General features: G+C 37.2%; 1 protein-coding gene across 1 annotated transcript in view; it reads left to right on the top strand.

Annotated features, from left to right (window-relative positions):
• The window catches only part of FBXW7 (F-box and WD repeat domain containing 7), a 219574-nt gene that overhangs the window by 119589 nt on the left and 79366 nt on the right, over window positions 1-20619 (top strand). Inside the window, exons 3-4 of the mRNA XM_052654428.1 lie at window positions 7616-7665; window positions 8305-8868. Coding sequence (XP_052510388.1) covers window positions 8374-8868 — 495 coding nt within the window. The 5' untranslated portion in view covers window positions 7616-7665; window positions 8305-8373. The remainder of the gene's footprint in view (window positions 1-7615; window positions 7666-8304; window positions 8869-20619) is intronic.

The following is a 20619-nucleotide window of genomic DNA, read 5'->3' on the forward strand; positions in this document are numbered from 1 at the left end:
CTGTGGAAAATTCTTCAAGAGATGAGAATACCAGACTACCTGACCTGCCTCTTGAGAAATCTATATGCAGGTCAGGAAGCAACAGTTAAAACTGGACATGGAACAACAGACTGGTACCAAATCAGGAAAGGAGTATGTCAAGGTGGTATATTATTGCCCTGCTTATTTAACTTCTATGCAGAGTACATCATGAGAAACGCTGGGCTGGAGGAAGCACAAGCTGGAATCAAGATTGCCGGGAGAAATATCAATAACCTCAGATATGCAGATGACACCACCCTTATGGCAGGAAGCGAAGAAGAGCTAAAGAGCTTCCTGATGAAAGTAAAAGAGGAGAGTGAAAAAGTTGGCTTAAAACTCAACATTCAGAAAATGAAGATCATGGCATCTGGTCCCATCACTTCATGGGAAATAGATGGGGAAACAATGTAAACTGTGAGACACTTTATTGTTCTGGGTTCCTAAATCACTGCAGATGTTGACTGCAGCCATGAAATTAAAAGATGCTTGCTCCTTGGAAAGAAAGCTGTGACCAACCTAGATAGCATATTAAAAAGCAGAGACATTACTTTGCCAACAAAGGTCTGTCTAGTCAAATCTATGGTTTTTCAGTAGTCATGTATGGATGTGAGAGTTGGACTATAAAAGTTGAGCTCTGAAGAATTGATGCTTTTGAACTGTGGTGCTGGAGAAGACTCTTGAGAGTCCCTTGGACTGCAGGGAGATCCAACCAATCCATCCTAAGGGAAATCAGTCTTGAGTGTTCACTGGAAGGACTGATGTTGAAGCTGAAACTCCAATACTTTGGCCACCTGATGCGAAGAGCTGACTCATTGGAAAAGACTCTGATACTGGGAGGGATTGGGGGCAGGAGGAGAAGGGGCCGACAGAGGGTGAGATGGTTGGATGGCATCACTGACTCAATGGACATGAGTTTGAGTAATGGGAGTTGGTGATGGGCAGGGAAGCCTGGCGTGCTGCAGTCCATGGGGTTGCAAAGAGTCGGGCACGACTTAGCAACTGAACTGATCTGAAGGAAATGATTATTTAAAATAAGATTATTGGGAAAAGTGCATTTATTAGAGGTTCTTTGAAAAGAGGCCTAAAGAAAATAATGGAAAGAACCGTGCAGATATGTGAGGGAGAGCATTCAGGCAGAAGCTTTATCCAGTGCAGAGACTCTGAGGCAGCAGCACATTTTCCTCTTTCAGAAAGAGCAAGGACAGAAAGAGTGGAGCAAAGTGAAAAAGAGAATAGCAGAATATGAGCTCAGAGTGATGGGATGGCATACATCGTACAGGCAACAATTTTTTAAAAGATAACTTTCATTCTGAGTGAGATGGGAAGCTCTCGGTGGATTTTGAGTAGCAGCGTGGTACTGAGTAAGTGGTATGTAGTATATATTCTAGATGCTTACTTTTAGTCAGTTTGAGCATAGTAATTAATAATAATTATTAATTTGTCATGTAGAGAGTTCAGAATATGAAGTTGGAGTTTTACTAAATGGTGTGGTCAGAGAAGAAATCTTGGTGATTAGGGAGGCTTTTTTAGGATTCAGGGACAAACCAAACCTGCTTACAGAAAGTGATTCCAAGCTTTGATGACAAGTACAATCCGGTTGATTTTCCTGCCATCTATGTCTTAAAACTTCTTAAATGACTGTCGATCAATCATAGTGGTTTCTGAAAATGTTAGTATTGCACTGTCCTGTGGAGGCTTTGGCAAATTTCTTAGATCACCCACTGTACGTCAGGTAACCAGCATTCCTCAGTGACCACTGTGATTTCAAAGTTAGTCTTTGCCTGGGAATCTTCTTTGGAGGCTCACAACTCTAATTCCCTCTGAGATAGGCTCTCAGAGCTCATTTTAACAGGTATACTGTGCCTGCTTTAACTCCTTTAGGCAGCCTAATATAAACAGTTCAAATGGTTATGAATAATCAAACATCTTTTGTGAAACAGTGTTCATAAGAAACTGTTAAAAGTTCATGAGAGACTTTTTTTAAAAAAACACTGAAATTACGTCTGAAGTGCTGTTAAGTTAACCAGCTATAATGATTAAAAGTCACCTATATTTTCTAGAACTTGGGGAAAGTCACAGAGTATTTCTCTTTTATCTCAGTAACCTAATTATTGAATTTTTTTGAATAGCAGTTATCATAATCAGTTCCCTGGTGGCTCAGAGGGTAAAGCGTCTGCCTGCAAAGTGGGAGACCTGGGTTCGATCCCTGGGTCAGGAATATCCCCTGGAGAAGGAATTGGCACCCCACTCCAGTACTCTTGCCTGGAAAATCCCATGGACAGAGAAGCCTGCTGAGCTACAGTCCATGATCACAAAGAGTCGGACACGACTGAGCAACTTTACTTCACTTTCACTTATAATCAGTTCAGTTCAGTCGCTCAGTCATGTCTGACTCTTTGCAACCCCATGGACTGAAAAATACCAGGCTTCCTTGTCCATCACCAACTTCCGGAGCTTGCTCAAACGCATGTCCATTGAGTTGATGATGCCATCCAACCATCTCATCCTCTGTCGTCCCCTTCTCCTCCCGCCTTCAATCTTTCCCAGCATCAGGGTCTTTTCCAGTGAGTCATATCTTTGCATCAGGTGGCCAAAGTATTGGAGCTTCAGCATCAGTCCTTCCAATGAATATTCAGGACTGATCTCCTTCAGAATGGACTGTTTGGATCTCCTTGCAGTACAAGGGACTCTCAAGAGTCTTCTCCAGCACCACAGTTCAAAAGCATCAATTTTTCAGTGCTCAGCTTTCTTTATAGTCCAACTCTCATGTCCATATATGACCACTGGAAAAACCGTAGCTTTGACTAGCATCTCTTCCTTTAGATGCCCTTAGTTCAGGCCTCTCTGGACTTTCTTGTTGCCAGGAGAAGCCTGTGCTCCCCATTTGATAGGAGGAGAAGTGGTACCCCTGCTTCCTTTTCTGTCTCCAGCCATTATTTTACACAAAGTCTTAATATAGGCTATCTGGTCTTTTGATTCCTATGTGAAAAATTTAGTGATGAATACCTATATTGAGCTTTGAATTTCTTTGATCATTTATCCTTTGTAGTTTACCAGAACTGTAGCAATGAATAAGTAATGCTGTGGCTTCTTCACAGATAGATATCTCAGAATACTATGTGGCTCTTGAATAACAGTCAGTGTACTATCTACAGGATTTAGATACAGTACATAAATCCAGCCTCATTATTTGAAGGTTCTTCATTTGTGAATTTGCCTACTCATTAAAATTTATCTGTAGCACCAAAATTCAGTACTTACGGTACTTTCACAGTAATTTGTAGATGTTTACATGCGTAGAGTGGCAAACTATTTGAGTCACCTTCATGGACTTTCCCCTCTGAAGTTGAACAAGGTGACATTCTGCTTTCTTGTTTCAGCCTTCATATCCTAAACAAGTGTCCATTTCATGGTCTGTTTAGTGAAATATTTTTCACTACAAGCTTGTCGTGCTTGTTACTGGTGATTTTGCTCTTTAAAATGATCCCTATGCTGCTTTGAGGTGCTGCCTGGTGTTGTGATGTGCCTTATGGAGAGCATGCCTCTTAGATAAGCTTCATTCAGGCTTGAGTGTATAGTCCTGTTGACTGACTTCAGCGTTAATAAATGTATTATCTATTATTAATAAATAGCATGTCTTTCAATAGAAATACACATAGGAAAAGATTATGTGTTGATCAGTTGGCAAAAATATGACTAGAGGCTTGTAGGAACTCAATCCTGTGTTTCTGTTAGAAACACTTGTTTGGTATTTATGACAACTTTATAGAACACAATTACTGTGAATAATGAAATTTAATTAAGCATAGTGATTTATAGAGACTTTAGGTATAACCATTTCATCATTCCTTCTCTCTGAAGCCATTGCTTTAGATTTGTTTAAATACATGCATAAAGAGTTGTGTTGTAAAATTTAATTTTACCATAGGTTCAGGTTAAAAGTCATTGATTAACATTTCTAAACATTATCATCTAGAAAATTAGGGGCTTCCCAGGTCGCTCAGTGGTAAAGACTCCACCTGCCAGTGCAGGAGATGCAAGAGATGCACGTTCAATCCCTGGGTTGGGAAGATCCTCTGGAGAAGGTAATGACAGCCCACTCCAGTATTCCTGACTGGAAAATTCCCTGGACAGAGGAGTCTGGCAGACTACAGTCCATGGAGTTGCAAAGAGTTGGACACGACTGAGCAAACATGCTCTAGAAAATTAATCTGTGCCTGAAACATATATATTGAGTGCTCAGTGTTTTAGCGTAATAAAATCTAGCATTGTAGTGATTCTGGTTTTGGAGAAGAGGTCAGTTGCCAGTGTTAGGACTTTGGCATATTTAGTTATGTAGACTGAGGCACAGGAAAGAAAACCCAGTTGAAAGTCACTTTCTGGTTCCTGCTTTGCTCTTTGCTAGCTTGAAGCTAGCAAACTTGAAAAATACTGAATCTCTTTGAACTCTTTCACTTTGTCTGTGAAGGGAGGAGCATTTTCAATTTAAAATTTCTGTGATTTTCTTTTATCAGTGTTATTCTTGACCTTAAATCATTTCCAGTCTCATCATGCTCAGTTGTCAAAAAATCATGCAATTTAATGTCAAAATATATTAGCCATCAGAGTTTGTTCTATCGACCTCAAGTCCAGTCTCACTGGTTATTGGTAAAAATGTAAGTCATGTATTTGATATATCTTGACGTCATATGCTGGTAAGATTCAGAAATAAAAGAACACTCTTGAAGTTTACATAATTTTTTTTTAGAGCATAGGATTCTGTTTGTTGGTGGTTGTGTTACATATGATACAAGTGTCCTAAATCATACAGAAGTTTTCTCTAAAAAAGTTTAAAATTAGGATTTTGAAAAGCAAAAATGTACTTTTATTAATACCCCATTTATGAACATTTCCTGTATGGCAGTTTTCAAGTTTTAGATTATGGGTGCTTAAGATTTTTTTTTTTAATAAACTATTTTAACTATCTTTAAAATTTTTTCCCCTTAAAAGTATTTAATAGTTGATTCTGATTTCCTATTAATTATTGGATGTTTATTATTTTAATTTGGTCATTGGCTTATTTAATAGATTATTATTAGAACGAATTTCCTAAAATACTGTTTTTTTAAATTAATACCAACAGAAAGTGAAATTTTTTTCTCTTAATTTTTATATATTTATTACTGTTTTCCACTCTCAAAATGAGTCAGAAAAATCCAATCCAATAAAATATGCATAAAAATTTTTATGTAAATCTATCAATTGAATATTTTCAGCCTCTTCAGATATTCTAGAATTCCTGTAATTTGACTTTCCACTTTGTTATTATGTATTTTTTATTGACTGTGCTTTAAATCTGATTCTTCCACTTGGATTTACCATTATTGACCATGTCTATCTATAAGAATCTATATTACTTTGAAATCTGTTTACATGCCTCACTGTAAATATAAGTCAGTTATTTTTACTGGCTTAACACATTTCTTCTCTGTTCTCAATATAACACTCAAGTTATACAACGATAGTAATTTGTTGTTATTGTTCATAATTGAGAAGTGTTCCTTGTTGACCAATACTATTTTAGAAATGCCAGTTATAAACTTTCTCTTTGTTGATAGGTCAGCTGCTTACCCTTAGTCTCCTCTCTTCTTTACACACATTCTTTATGATTTGTTTTATGACCTTTGTTCTCTCTCTCTTTTTTTATTTTGGTAAGTTGTTCTTAATATGTCATTTAACCTGTTTCAATCTTGTGAAAATATGCCTGTCAGGTTGGGTACACAAAGAGCAACTTTTTTGGAGCTTGCATTATACCAGGCAGTGTCGCTTACTTAATGCTGTTCTGTGCATCAGTATCCAAGTAAAAAATGTTCTTGTTAGTGTTAGAAGAGCTAAACTTTAGACACAGTTACTAAAGCAAGGTTTTGATTCTAGCTTTGAAGAAAACCTGTGTATAGCAGATTTCCTGTTATATACATAGAGGTACTGCATGCGTGCATGCATGTGTATACGTGTGTGTATTTTTCATTTATGTAGATCACTGTTTTTCAATATGGTATTTTTAACCTGACTTCCTTCCAACTGTTCCCACATTAAGAAATTTGGTGAAAGAGATAAATTTAAAGTATTTATTTAATACTATTTTGCTTTTCCACCTATCACCATGAATATAGTATCCTTTTTAAAAATTATCCCTTTTCTAACTTTTGTACTCTTTCTCATCATCCCATTTTAATTACTAAGGATATAATTTCACTATTTCTTCTGTATCTTGATTACATGATCAGCTTTTTTTGTTTTGTGCTGGGTCATTCTTGTCAGTGTATAGATATTCTGCTAGTTCGCTAGTCTTAAAGAATAAAAGAATCTTCTCTTGACACCACTTTGCCTACCCATTTCCACTCCCTTTCTTTTGTTCCCTTTTGCATCAGACTCCAACCTTGTCCGTGCCCACCACCCCTATTCTCTTTTCCCAGTCTCTTAATTCTACTTTTCTCGGTATCAGACCTCAGCTAATGGAAACTGCGTCTGCAGTAGTGACTTGCACGTCACTGAACGCAGTGGTCAGTTCTTTGCCGTCATCGTGCTTCATCCGTCAGCCATACTTGTCATCGTTTACTTCCTCCTGCTGGGTAAGCTTCCCTAACTTGGCTTCACCAGCACCGCTCTTTCTTGGTTTTCCTGCTTAGCCATCTTTGCTGGCTACTTCTCTTCTTTTAGGATGAGGGAGTGTCTCAGGGGTCCATCTTTAAAACTCTTCCTATATTTGAGCTTCCAGTGTAATTAGAGTTTTTCCCCCAACTGTAGCTTATTTCTTAGAAATGGTTGATTATAGAAAAGAAAATGAAATGCCACTGTTTTAAAACTATCTTTTTGACTTTCTTGACCTCATCTTAAAGCTCGCAGTGAGACCTGTGACCCTTTCGGGGAGTGACCATCTATTGGCAAGGATTGGGAAAGTGGATAAGGCTGTTTTATTTCAAGATCATTGTAACATAAAGTAGTTACTCTTGGGACATGATAGAAAATGAATATTGTATTTCCTTCTCTTGAAATCCTTAGAGATATTTTTTAAAGGAATTTTATATGAACTTGTGTAATGTGTTGGCATTATTTTCTGTAACCTCAATTATGTCCATGTAGATATTTGCGAAGGATGAAATCTAAGAAGGAACGTTATGAAAAGATTCTATATCAGATCAAATTTTAAAGCCACTGTTAAAAGTATAAAAGTAAACATGCTTGATACATAAAATTTGAGAAATACAGTAAAAATTGAGTTAAAGCACCTATCATACCACTGCCTAAATGCAGTTTGTATTTTGATATATTGTTTTCAATCTAGTCATTATGCAGTTTAAAAATCATTCTATGATCATATAATGTCCTAGATTTTGCCCTTAGCATAGTATAATATCCATATTTTCACAAATTTTATGAGCAACATGTTTAGATGTATTTAGTTTAGATATACTAAATATGTCTCATCTCATGGGCTCCTTTGTCTTGAACGTTTGGGTTTTGATTATTTTAATTTGCATTTATTTTTACTTTTTGTTTTTGTGGATAAAGCTGCAGTGAGTATCCTCTGCATTACTTTTTTTTTCTGTTTTAGGAATACTTCCTTAGGATAGATTGCCAGAAGTGGAGTGACTGGGTCAGAGGGTATGAACTTACACATTTTTATTTTCCTTTTCTTTTCTTTGAAATAAACTTTTTATTTGATGTCTGGTTGATTTACATTCATTATGAAAAACAAAAATCATAGTGATTATATTTGGTAACTCAGAAAACTGTCTAAAGGCAAACTTCTGTGATCAGAAAAGTTTGGAAAATTCCTAAGATTTAAAAAAAAAAGCCTTTTAATCTTGGTTTATCTCAGCATTTCCTGTACTTAACTGAGCATTGAATAGGTTTTTTTTCTGATATACTTTTTAGCATTTTGTGGAAGTTTGATGAAGGGTATAGTTGATGAGCTACTGATCTAAAATTTAAGAATATTTTGTTGGTTAGATTGTGTTGTGTTGGTCAAAGCAAGTAAACTATAAACCTTTGTTCTAAAATTATTTTTAAAAGGAGATTAAAATAAAGCTATTTACTATATGACTTTTGTGTGTCTTTATAAAGTCTCATAACTTTTATAATTTAAAGTTTCTATTGGTTTCAAAAGAACATCTTAATGTCTACATGGCATCTAATCTTTTTACAATCTGTATTAAAATTTGGAGTGCAGACATATAACATAAAAGTAGAAGATAATGTAGATTGTTAAAACCTTTCTCCCCCCCTCATTTTTCTCTACAGAATGTGAAAACCTTTGCGTCTTCTGATAGCCTAGCCAAGGTCCAAGAAGTAGCAAGCTGGCTTTTGGAAATGAATCAGGAACTGCTCTCTGTGGGCAGCAAAAGACGACGCACTGGAGGCTCTCTGAGAGGTAACCCTTCCTCAAGCCAGGCCGATGAGGAGCAGATGAACCGCGTGGTGGAGGAGGAGCAGCAGCCCAGACACCAAGAGGAGGAGCACGCGGCGAGGAATGGGGAAGTCGTGGGAGCGGAGCCTAGGCCTGGAGACCAGAGCGAGTCCCAGCAAGGGCAGCTGGAGGAGAACAACAACCGGTTTATTTCCGTAGATGAGGACTCCTCTGGAAACCAGGAAGAACAAGAGGAAGACGAAGAACATGCTGGTGACCAAGATGAGGAGGATGAAGAGGAAGAGGAGATGGACCAGGAGAGTGATGACTTTGATCAGTCTGATGACAGCAGCAGGGAAGATGAACACACACACAGTAACAGTGTCACAAACTCTAATAGTATCGTGGACCTGCCTATTCACCAGCTCTCCTCCCCGTTCTATACAAAGACAACAAAAGTGAGTACCTTCAGGCTGCTCTTCACCTGAGAAATTGTACAAATCCATGTTAGTTGTGGTGAAACTTTCCTCACAGTCTTTGTATCATTGCAAAATTAATCTTCAGTTGTGTAGTAATAAAACAAACCAGTTTTTCTTTTTTTTTTTAACAGAAGATATTAGAAATCTTGGTAATGGGACAGTATTGTTAAATGGAGAGAAGGCCCCTATTACTATGAAAAATCTTTAATACCAAATTTCATCATCAGTTTTGTCCCCGGGACAGGGGTTAATAGGTTGTGGGCAGTGGAGAGGGCTGGAGTGAAACATGATTTGTGTGGATCAAGTAGTGAAGGATCTCATTTACCAAGTGCAGCTGGTCTGATGGGCTGTGTACTGACAGGCCTTACCCCATGGCACAAGTTACTAGAAGTTACCTCAAATTAGTTTTCTTATTATGGTGATTATTAAGGTATATTCTTTGTAAACAGTTTACTCTTTGTTATGTAAACAAGATGAAATTGCTGTTTGAATATTAGTATTTGGTTATTGAGGAAATCTGAGTATTTTCAAAAGTTATAATACTTTAGACACCAACATGATTAGGATGATGAAGCGTGTTTTCTGCATTATGAAACAACAAGAATGTATGGTGCTATCGTCACTACTCTTCTTCTTCTAGTTGTTTTATTGGAATGAAAACATTTCGGAACCCCGGAGGAATTGGGTTTTTTCCTGACTCCATGCTAGTGGAGCACTCCATTTGCTTCTCCACACAGTTTGAATACTGACCATAGGGTAACCACACCATTTTGGCACTCGACTGTCTGTGAAGATACACTTAGATTCCCAGCTTCCTGTGGAGTTTCTGCCACTGTTTCCCTTGCTTATAGTTTCCCTTTCCCTTTCCTTTCCCGGGAGATGGCTCTGTTGTTTCTGCCTCCTTGTCCCGCTTAGTTGGTGGCAGCTCATGAAATTAGTCACAGACATGTTTTAAAAGGTGGACATTTAGACGCTTGTTTAAACTGGAGGAATCCTGTCAATTCAGGGACTTAATAACTAATCCAGTGCTGAGAAAAACAGTTCCATTTTATACAGTCCTTGGAGGCTGTGCCAGTTAAAGACTGGATACACTCTTGCTATACACAACTGGCACTGCTTCCCAGAGTTATCCTTGCTGGATAGGCAGGGAGCTGCTGTCTGAGGGGGAGGGGGCAAGTGTTTGGGAAGCTGCACTAAAAATGGAATTGCCAGTGCCAATTCTTTGCCCTGGCATATGGGCTTATTTCCCAAAACATTCCTGGGTATATCACTTAAAATTGCGGGCAGGGACTGTGGAGAGAAAGCGGCATTTCTCTCACTTCCCAGTCTTTCTGTTATATTCCCTTTCCCCCATCAAATTATAGTCAAAATGAAATGATACAGTGTTTGGGCTTTGCTTCAAAATAATACCAAAGGGAAGAAAAAGAAGGAGGGTATAGACTGGCCATGAGTGGCTAATCGTTGAAGCTGGTTTACAGGGACATGGAGTTTGTGGCTGTTCTACGTAGTTTACAAAGTATGTTTAAAGTTTTCTGTAATAAAAATTAAGTTGTAAAGACTGAATACACACACACCCAAAGTTGAAAATGGAAGTTTTCTTTATGTATCTTGGTCTTATTGACTAGTTCCTAAGTCAACAAAGTGCTGACTTCTCTTCTGCATTGAATTTTATTTTCTCTGTATTTTGATGCTATTGAATTTACAGGAAATTCAATAAGACATCATGTGCATTTTGCTGGAGTTAGAATTTATCTTAATCAATGTTTTAGGCAGTGTTGCTATCTAATGGTCTATATAAAGAGGAGAGAAAGTAAGAAGAATTATCTCAGAATGAATGAGGTATGTAGCATAACTTCTATCCTGTTTTTCCCCTCAGGCTTCTTCGTTTATAGATCTTTCTGTTTGCATGCTTTCTGGTTCTTTATTACTTGAAAATTAGATAAAAATCATGAATATCCATATAGAATAGACTGTGAGTTAAACATCTTTGTAAAGGAGCATTTTAACTCAAATAATATTGTACTTATTTTACAGACATTAAAAATAAATATTGACTGAAGTAGTTTATCTTCATACTCTTACTTGCTTACTTTTAAATTTTATTTCGCCCATAAACAACATATAAACAGATTTAATATCATCCTCTTTAACCTGACTTGCCCAGCAATGAAATAGCTTAGACACGTAAATGCTTTCATTGCTATATCATTTTTGCTTCGCCTTGTGAATTTTAAACCCTTTCTGTAATATGTTTATCCCTAATTTCCCTAGCTTGTCTGCAGGTTTACATTCTGTTTAGTTGGTTTGATCTAAGAAGGAACTGGCTTCAGGTGGTGGTTTTCATCCCTCTAACCACCCCTGTCTCAAGGTGTTGGAGTGGGGCTTTGGCTTGAACACTGCTAGCGCAGCCCCACCTTGCTGGTAAGGCTCAGATCTTTCAGAGTGCAATTTGCTCAGTTCATGTCCCCATCTCTGGATCTCTCTTCCTCAGGGTTACTGTCTTAAAAGAAGGAGTTTATATATATCATCTTCTGAGGATTCAGTTGGAGGAAGAGGGGTTTAGTATTTAATTGCATTATCTTATTTAAGAAAGTTTAATCAAAGCTAAGCCTTTCTCAACGATGCAAAGCTATCAATGAGTTCTGCTGCATTTTAAATGAAAAACTAGAAAGGCAGCTAGATGAAACATACCATTGTCCTAAAGGAGAAGTCGTCATAATGAAAACTCGCAGCACACAGATTTGATGGGTGCTTTATCTTTCCCTTCCCTTCAAGATAAAACGGTAAACAGAACTTGAGATATGTCTTACACAGATAGCTACCTCCTTAAAAACAAACATGCTGAACTCAAGTCTGTTTCCCCTTATAACTCTTGAGTTGTGAATACAAATCATTGTGTTGTACACACAAGGCCACAGGAGTGACAGCAGTAGGGCTAGATGTGATTGTGTGTATATGAGAGTGTGTCTGTGTAATACGCTTTTGATATGCCATTCATTTTTAGGTCATTTGCCTTCATAAATATGGCAAGAAAAATATAAAACTATTTGATTGCCAAGACTGAGGTACCCTTCTACAAAGTAGGATGTCAGTCTGAAATTAACTTGTTTCCCATTTTGTTTGTTCTTGAAACACTTCTTCAAGATCATTCCCAACAACACTTTTTTTTAAAACAACATTTTAAAAGCATCGCTTAGTATGTTGCTTCAAAAGAAAATATCAGTCACCCATGTGTATAAATCCTTTAAATATAGTAAATAGGGGAAAACTCTTGTTATTTCAAAATTATTTTTTGAGCAGCCCTTAATTACTGATTATTATAAACATGACACTTTAAACTATTGATCATTATAACACAAGACACTTTTACAGATATTATCCTAAGCCACGGTCTCTTTGAAATCTTCTTAAACCATGACTTCAGAGAAGAGTAGAGATGTAATAGTTATTTTTAAAATTCCATTACAGTTTTACCCAGCGTATTTTTCAAATTGTGTGTGTGTGTGTGTGTGTGTGTGTGAGAGAGAGAGAGAGAGAGAGAGAGAGAGAGATGGGGAGCAATTCCTTAAACATAACCTTTGGACCGCTAGACTTACTGATTTGTCATACCTGAACATGCTATATACGTACAAATATGATATTAATGAGAAAAGCCATTTTTGGTGCTTCATTGCATTGATCTTTTAAAGCATAATGGAAACTATCAAAACTCCTAGGACAATCTGTTTTCTGCCTAGTCACCAAAGTTTTATTCTGATGGGGCCCTATATCCATAATGTAAGTTAGAAATTCCAGACTTTCGTAATGTTAAAAGTCAAGGGTAGTAGCAGTCAAGAGTTGGTGTTTATCATGTCCATATCGTGTGGAAGTTCCTATGACAGTTAAGTAAGCCGAGCTGGCAGAGAGGCCAGCACCCCAAAATTTCACTGTGTAAGTGGTAAGAGATTTAAGTTGGATCTGCCTAATTAAAAAAAAAAAAGCCCTTTTCTTTCCACGTGCTATGCTAACTCCTATGGTAGAATTTAGCAAACATTACTAAACAGGATTTTCAGAATACAAGTCTGTTTAGGTTCTAGACTCTGTAGTGTGGTAACTTTCTAATACCGTATCATGTTTTAAGTCAACAGACTCTCCTTTAGAGAGTACAGATTGCTTAGTTAGGTGCTTTTCTTTGTGATATTTAATGAGTATTGAACTTACGAGGACTCAAGGCTAAAGTTGTAACAGGAAGAAGTGATAATTTGAGGCTGATAACATACCATTGCTGATAACATACCAGTCTCTCTGGAGTCCATCAAATGTGCTTCTTAATTAGGAGTTGTGTGTTATACCTGTAAATTTTGTTAGTCTGCTTGCAAATTCTAAATTCAACTTGCTTCCCCAGGTAGGAATGCCCAACTCTTCCGTGGGTCAACAGCCTTAGCATATTTTTAAAAAACAAGAATTCATTTTCTGAAGAGATGTCTAGCCCATACAAAAGACTCCTTTCCCATATTTAAGGTAGAGTATCAAGTCATTTTCTACTAAAATGAAAAGCAAATAAGATTACCATCAGACCAGGTCTGGTACCCTCCTGACCTTTTGTGAAGAGAGCCACGTTTGAGCACTGCTTCATGCTTCTCCCACGCCTGTCATAGTGCCTTCTGTTTGTTCTCACATAGCTTCATTCCTCACCTCTAATCTGTCTTTTCCCCATCCTGATTGTTAGATTTCTCCTGGTAGCTAAGCAGTTGTGTGTGTGTCTGAGTTGCCGCCTCCATGTGGCATGTGGGATCATAGCTCCCCAACCAGGGATCAAACTTGAGTCGTGCCCTGCAATGGAAGCCCAGAGTCTTAACCACTGGACTACCAGGGAAGTCCCTAAGCAGATTATTTTTCAGTTCTTCCCCCTCAAATAAGACACAAGTGTTTTGAATATATATATCTACATCTATCTATCTACCTGTCTTCAAAGAAGCAGTATGTCTAGTGTCTAGGGGCCTGAGGCATTTTCTTGTCTCTAGGTTCTAAACAGTAGAGGAGCTAAGCACAAGGATCACTAGCCAGTCAGGGAATCAGAATTACAGTTGTGTTTCTAGTCCAGCATCTTCCAACTACTCCCTTGAGCCAGAGTAAGTGGCAAACTTTTTAGGACAATGTGGCTAACATCTGAATTCTCCTGTATTTAGGCAGAGTTCTAGAAAACAATGACCACATCAGGAAGTCCCTGACCTTGTCTTCATGTAAGAAGACAAAGAACTGAATTTCAAATTCTGTTACTTGGAGAGAGGTCCAGAGGACAGTTATATTGAATAATATATACTGGGAAACAGCCCAACAAATAGCCATGCCTCTGCCATTTGTGCAGGATGACAGACTGGAAAACATTCACTCAGCCTAGTTTATAATCCAGTTTTAAATATGTGGAGAGGATGGTGAAAGCGGACAGAAGGGGACACACAGGAGGAGTTGAGTTTCCCCTACCGTAGTAGAGTGAAAAGAGCTTTTCAGACTTGAGCTTGAATTCTGGTTTTCCTACTCATAATATGGCCGTAAATATGCAGTCTCATTGAACTGTTTTCCTTATCTGTAAAACAAGACTATAACACCTGTTTCACATGTTTTTTTGTAAGGATTGAGTGAAATGATTTACGTGAAGCAAGTAGTATAGTGCCTGGGATACGCGGGTCGTTTGCAGATATAAGCCTGCAACCTCATTTTGTCTGTCTGTCTGTTACCCTCATCCCTGATCTCTCAGAATACACTTCATTCTGCCATGCAAGATACCAATCTGTGTGCTTTTTACGACCTTTAGTATTCAGTTATCATATCACCCTCTAGTGGAAAAAGTTATTAATGGAGAAACAGATAAATGCTTTTAAAAGGATATGCAGGAGGAGTGGGAGCATACTAGAATAAGCTGGGCCCATCTCTAATAAAAACAGAACCCATTTCCCAGTGGGTGCTTTTCACAGCTCTTCCTAATTGATGAGTATGTATCATTTCCTTCTATTAGAATTTGCCAGTTTCTCTAAATTTTCTTCTTCTCAAACATCTGTATACTTAAATGCTTTGTGAATTTTACAGCTGGATGCCAAATGAACTTTAGTTTATGGTCAATTTCTGCCTAATTCCTGTTAGTGCAGTTTAAAAAATACTTATTAACATTGTTTAAACTGTAATAGCTCTAAATGCTGGTTATATTTAAATCTGTGTCCTATTTGCTGAAAATAATTAATTAATTATTGATTTTAATTGTAGACCAAAATGAATCTCCCCACAGAATGGAGAATTTTAAAAACTTTTGATAGTGTTCCATTGATTTGTACTTTATGCAAATAATAAACTTCTCTGAGGTATGCACAAATACCACAGATAGTTATACTCAAAATATTCCTGAGGCAGGTTATTTCATATGTGTTTAATTAAAATGAATGATCTTTATTAATGTTTTTGTTGTTGATAGGGAAGATAGTATGAAGAGGTTAAGGGAATTCTGTTTTTACTTTGGTAGGTAACTCCAAAATTATGTCTCAAGGGCCTATTATTCACCCAAGCCTCAGTCCTGCATTTCTAGCTGTCTGTTGGACATTGTCACCTGAGTGGTCCTCTGAAAACTAAAACTACTATTTCTTTCTTCCTACCAACTTCTTATTTTCCTCTTCAGATTTTCTGGCCTCTTAACATCCCAGCCTTCTATTCATTGGGTGAAAAAATTGTTTGACTTTTTCTTATTATCTAATTCTGTGGATCTGTGAAGAGTTTAAGACATTTGAACACTTGACCTTCCTTTTTCTTACCCCCAGACATTTGCAGGATAAAAATTGAAGAATCAGGTTTAAAAATCTCAGGAACATCTTTACTTAATGTTTCTGTTTGCCACCCAAGCTATAACGCCATGTCCTTGACAAGTGTTTTGGCAATATGAATGATTGGATGAATTTTAAAAAGACGATTTTATTTTTGGCTGTGCTGGTCTTCACTGATGCATGGATCTTTCTCTAGTTGCGCAAACAGGGGCTTCTCTTCATTGTGGCGCATGGGCTTTTTACTGTGGTGGCTTCTCTTGTTGCAGAGCGTGGGCTCTAAGGCACGCGGACTTGGTAGCTGCAGCCCCAGGCTCAGGAGCACAGGCTCAACAGTTGTGGCACATGGGCCTAGTTAGTCTCTCTGTGGCATTCGGGATCTTCCCGGATCAAAGATCGAGCCCGTGTCTTCTGCGCTGGCAGGCTGGCTCTTTACCTCTGAGCCACCAGGGAGGTCGTTCTGCATGGATCAGTAACCTCAATCTAAGCATCTGGTTCTCTGGTTCCCGCTGATGAAGCCAAATCCATAGGTGAACATTTGAAGATTTTCGCAGTCTTACCAGTTTCTTTCCACTTGATTACATCTCCATTGTCTCCCCTTGCCTTTAATGAACTCTAGCCAGATCTTTCAGAATCCAGGCCGAATTCCATATCTATCTTTACACCTTCCTAGAGCTAAAACATTCAATTTCTTGAGCCCATTATTTGCTCTCTACATTATGCAGTTCATTTGGTGTTATTATCTTGTAACTTTTGGGGTGAGGGTTGTCTTGAGTTGACATTTACTTCTTTTATTTTTGAACAGTAGAAATTTGATGTATTTGTCTCTAGTGCTGATTCATGTTGAACATTGAAATTTCATAAATTGTAATTTGAGCAATTCTCATTTCACCTCTTAAGACGTGCCCAAATTAGACTATAAATTATAAATAAGCATGCCATCTAAGTTTAGCTTAAGCCTCAGATATTCAATATGAAGATAGTTACTTTGAAGAATATTATAATTTTCAGTTACATTTAGCAGTTAGTGATATTGCAATTAGCAGTTGATTCCCCTGAGAATTTAAGAACCATGTTGCAAAGATACAGAAATCAATTGATGGTAACTCATACCGTCATTAAAAATCATGTTTTTAAAGGAAATTAAATAACAGGAAACTTTATAAATATATTTACTAAAATATAGAACTCAAAGCTATGTATATAATATGATTCTAACTATGAAACAAACATAGTAATCTATATATGCATGGGAAAAGGTCAGAAAGAATTAAATCAAATGTTAGAAATTATCTCTGAATGTGGTTGAGTTATTTTTATTTTTTCTTACATACTTTTCAGACTTTCCCAAGCTTGTTACAATAGATGTATATTACTGTTATTTATTGGGAGAAAAACTGTATCTACTAGAAACCAGTTGTTATTCTACTTATTTTTTTTGGATAGCTTCCATGATGTATAATGCTCCAATGGAAGACTGGATGGAAAGACGTCTCTCACAAGGAAGGACATTATGTAGTCTATTCACGAAAATGCAGCTGAATATAGTGGGGAGAAAACTAAAACTGCCACTAGTTTCAGACAACATGTTATGTAGAAAACCCTTGAGACTCTACTGAGAAAACTTTTAGAATAAATGAATTCAGTAACATTTCAGAATAGAGGATCACTGCACAAAATCTCTTGCATTTTTATGTGCTAATACTGAAATATCAGAGAAGTGAAGAAAACAATCATTTTTTGCAGTTGTATCAAAAAGAATAAAATATCTAGAAATTAACCAAGGAAGTGAAAGACGTGAGTACTGAAAAGTACAAAATGTTAATGAAAGAAATGGAACACAAATACAAAAGTACTCTGTGCTAATGAGTTGGAAGAATATTGTTAAAGTGTCTGAACTATTGGAAGCAATCTACTAATTCAGTGCAATTCCTAACAAAATTCCAATGGCCAGGAAATAAAACAAACAATCCTAAAATGTGTGTAGAACCGCAAGAGACACTGAATAGTCAAGCAATCTTGAGAAAGAAGAACAAGGTGGAAATGTCACACACCCTGATTTCAAACTAACTTCACATCTCTAGGACTCAGGTGCTATGCTGGCGATTCTCTGCGGTCGTCTTACCACATTATTAGAGGAGGAGTAGTTAGGATGATGGTATCTTTGTTTTTAAGACATTTGTTTAATATAGGGTTTCTTCAGAGAGTTACGTGGAGTACCCCTTGGCAGCACGTTTGGCTGTCCCTGAAGCATGAACATCTTGCATTTAAGATGAAGCAATTTCAGAGACTGTCTTTTAAAGTACAGTGCTAAACTACTTTCCCAGGAAGTAACCGGTGCTTTTCCTCGCCTCTCCTATTCCCAGTGTCTCATTTCTTCAAAATGATTAATATGCAGTCTTAATCCCCTGTAAGTCTACTTCTTTACTTTGACTCTTGTCCTAAATCTCAGTCCCATCTGTGACGTGTCTTCTGGGGAATACAGTTTCCATGTGTTTTTCATTGCCTTGGTTGCTCTAATGAATGTCTGCCATCCGTACGTTATGATAAGAGAAAACCAAGTTGGATGAATTATAGAAGTAGAATACAGAGAAAAGAAAATGTTATTAGAGAATTTGGATTAGTTGTGTTCTAAATACCTACCTAATTTGTAGTCATGACACTATTATTTTGATTCTTCTTTGAAAATTTCCTTAAATTTAATACTGTTTAGTTTTAATTGAGAGGCATTGTTTCTTCTCTGTTTAAGATTGGAATTTTGGGGGGGAAAAGGGGCTATTTTTATGTCTGTTTTTTGGAAAATCTTTGAAAACATTTCACAGTTCTTTCAGAATCTTTTGGATAGTCTAAACATAAATGATAGTTCAAAAGAAAGCACATAGAAATAAAGCCACAGAAAATAAACCCTGTTTGGATTTTTGTAGAGGTGATACATTAACATGTTTAGCATACTTAGTAAATCAGAGAAAGTATTATTTTTTACTATGAAATGTCATATGTAAGAGTTAAGAATTCATCTGTTTCTTCATTGAACACTAGAGGGCCATATGGTACCTTGTTACTGCTTTTAACGTATTTAAATGTTTAGTGGGTGCTTTTTATCTTAGGCTTCGTGTTCTAGTACACTGTTTCCTGCTCAGAATTAGAAATTAACATTTGGAGTAGTTATGTGCAGTGTCATATAATATGTGAGATACCTAGTGTTCCCTTTTGTTTTTAACCAGAAGCTATTCATTTTGCTATTTTAAAACAACAGTGATAACAAAAAGTGAACAAAGAGTGAGCCTTGGGATGACAATACATATGTGCCCAACCTTACTGTGCTTTGGGAATGTGTGTATGTTTTTTGAAAAGCTCTCAAATATCTGCAGTTAAGTGCATTAAAAACAAAAGTCCTATCACTGTTGCTCAGGGCATCGTCACTGTAGATGTGAGAAAAGAATGATCCCTCTGAAAGGCTATCTTTCTCGTTCAGATTTCCTCTTTTGTTAACATAGAAGGTAATATTTTTGCACATAGCCTGATCATCCTGAACTAAAGAATATTTGAGCATGTGATTCTTCTTCCTCAATTTCTTTTAGTCACTTGGGGTGAAGAAATAAGAAATATGATCTGCAGTTCCTAGACAGGTGGTATGAATGAGCGAACAAAGCCCTGACTGAACCTGTAAGATTATTCATGTTCTTATGAACTGCAGGACACATGCCTGCCCTAAAAGGTACTAACATTTCAGTTAGAAAAGAAGGCATTGTGCAGGCTCAAAAAAACAATGACCTTGAGTCACATTTGACCTCCGAATTGCTATTAACTTTGATAGCTTTTAAAAGGAAATTCAACATCTTAAATATAAACTATAGACTTGGTTAAATTTTTATTGCTCCTTCAGACATACTTTAGAGAACAATTTTCATTATTCTTTGGCATTGCCTTTCTTAGGGATTGGAATGAAAACTGACCTTTTCCAATCCTATGGCCATTTCTGAGTTTTCCAAATTTGCTGGCATATTGAGTGCAGCACTTTCACAGCATCATCTTTTAGGATTTGAAATAGCTCAACTGGAATTCCATCACTCCACTAGCTTTGTTTGTAGTGATGCTTCCTAAGGCCCTCTTTTTCGTACTGTTCTTCTGTGTATTGTTGCCACCTCTTCTTAATATCTTCTGCTTCTGTTAGGTCCATACCATTTCTGTCCTTTATTGAGCCCATCTTTGCATGAAATGTTCCCTTGGCATCTAATTTTCTTGAAGAGATCTCTAGTCTTTTCCATTCTGTTGTTTTCCTCTATTTCTTTGCGTTGATCACTGAGGAAGGCTTTTCTTAATCTCTCCTTGCTATTCTTTGGAACTCTGCATTCAAATGGGTATATCTTTACTTTTCCCCTTTGCTTTTCGCTTCTCTTCTTTTCACAGCTATTTGTAAGACCTCCTCACACAGCCATTTTGCTGTTTTGCATTTCTTTTTCTTGGGGATGGTCTTGATCCCTGTCTCCTGTACAATGTCATGAGCCTCAGTCCATAGTTCATCAGGAACTCTATCAGATCGAGTCTCTTAAATCTATTTCTCACTTCCACTGACTAATCGTAAAGGATTTGATTAAGGTCATACCTGAATGGTCCATGGAATTGTAAAGGGTCGGACATGACTGAGCAACTTCACTGAATGGTCTAGTGGTTTTCCCTACTTTCTTCAACTTAAATCTGAATTTGACAATAAGGAGTTCATGATGTGAGCCACAGTCAGCTCCCGGTCTTGTTTTTGTTGACTGCATAGAGCTTCTCCATCTTTGGCTGCAAAGAATATAATCAATCTGATTTCGGTGTTGACCATCTGGTGATGTCCATGTGTAGAGTCTTCTCTTGTGTTGTTGGAAGACGGTGTTTGCTGTGACCAAAGTCACAGCAAAGTAATGCTCAAAATTCTCCAAGTCAGACTTTCAACAGTACA

This window comes from Budorcas taxicolor, chromosome 17 (genome assembly GCF_023091745.1).
Source record: "Budorcas taxicolor isolate Tak-1 chromosome 17, Takin1.1, whole genome shotgun sequence".
In the NCBI taxonomy this organism is placed as follows: Eukaryota; Metazoa; Chordata; class Mammalia; order Artiodactyla; family Bovidae; genus Budorcas; species Budorcas taxicolor.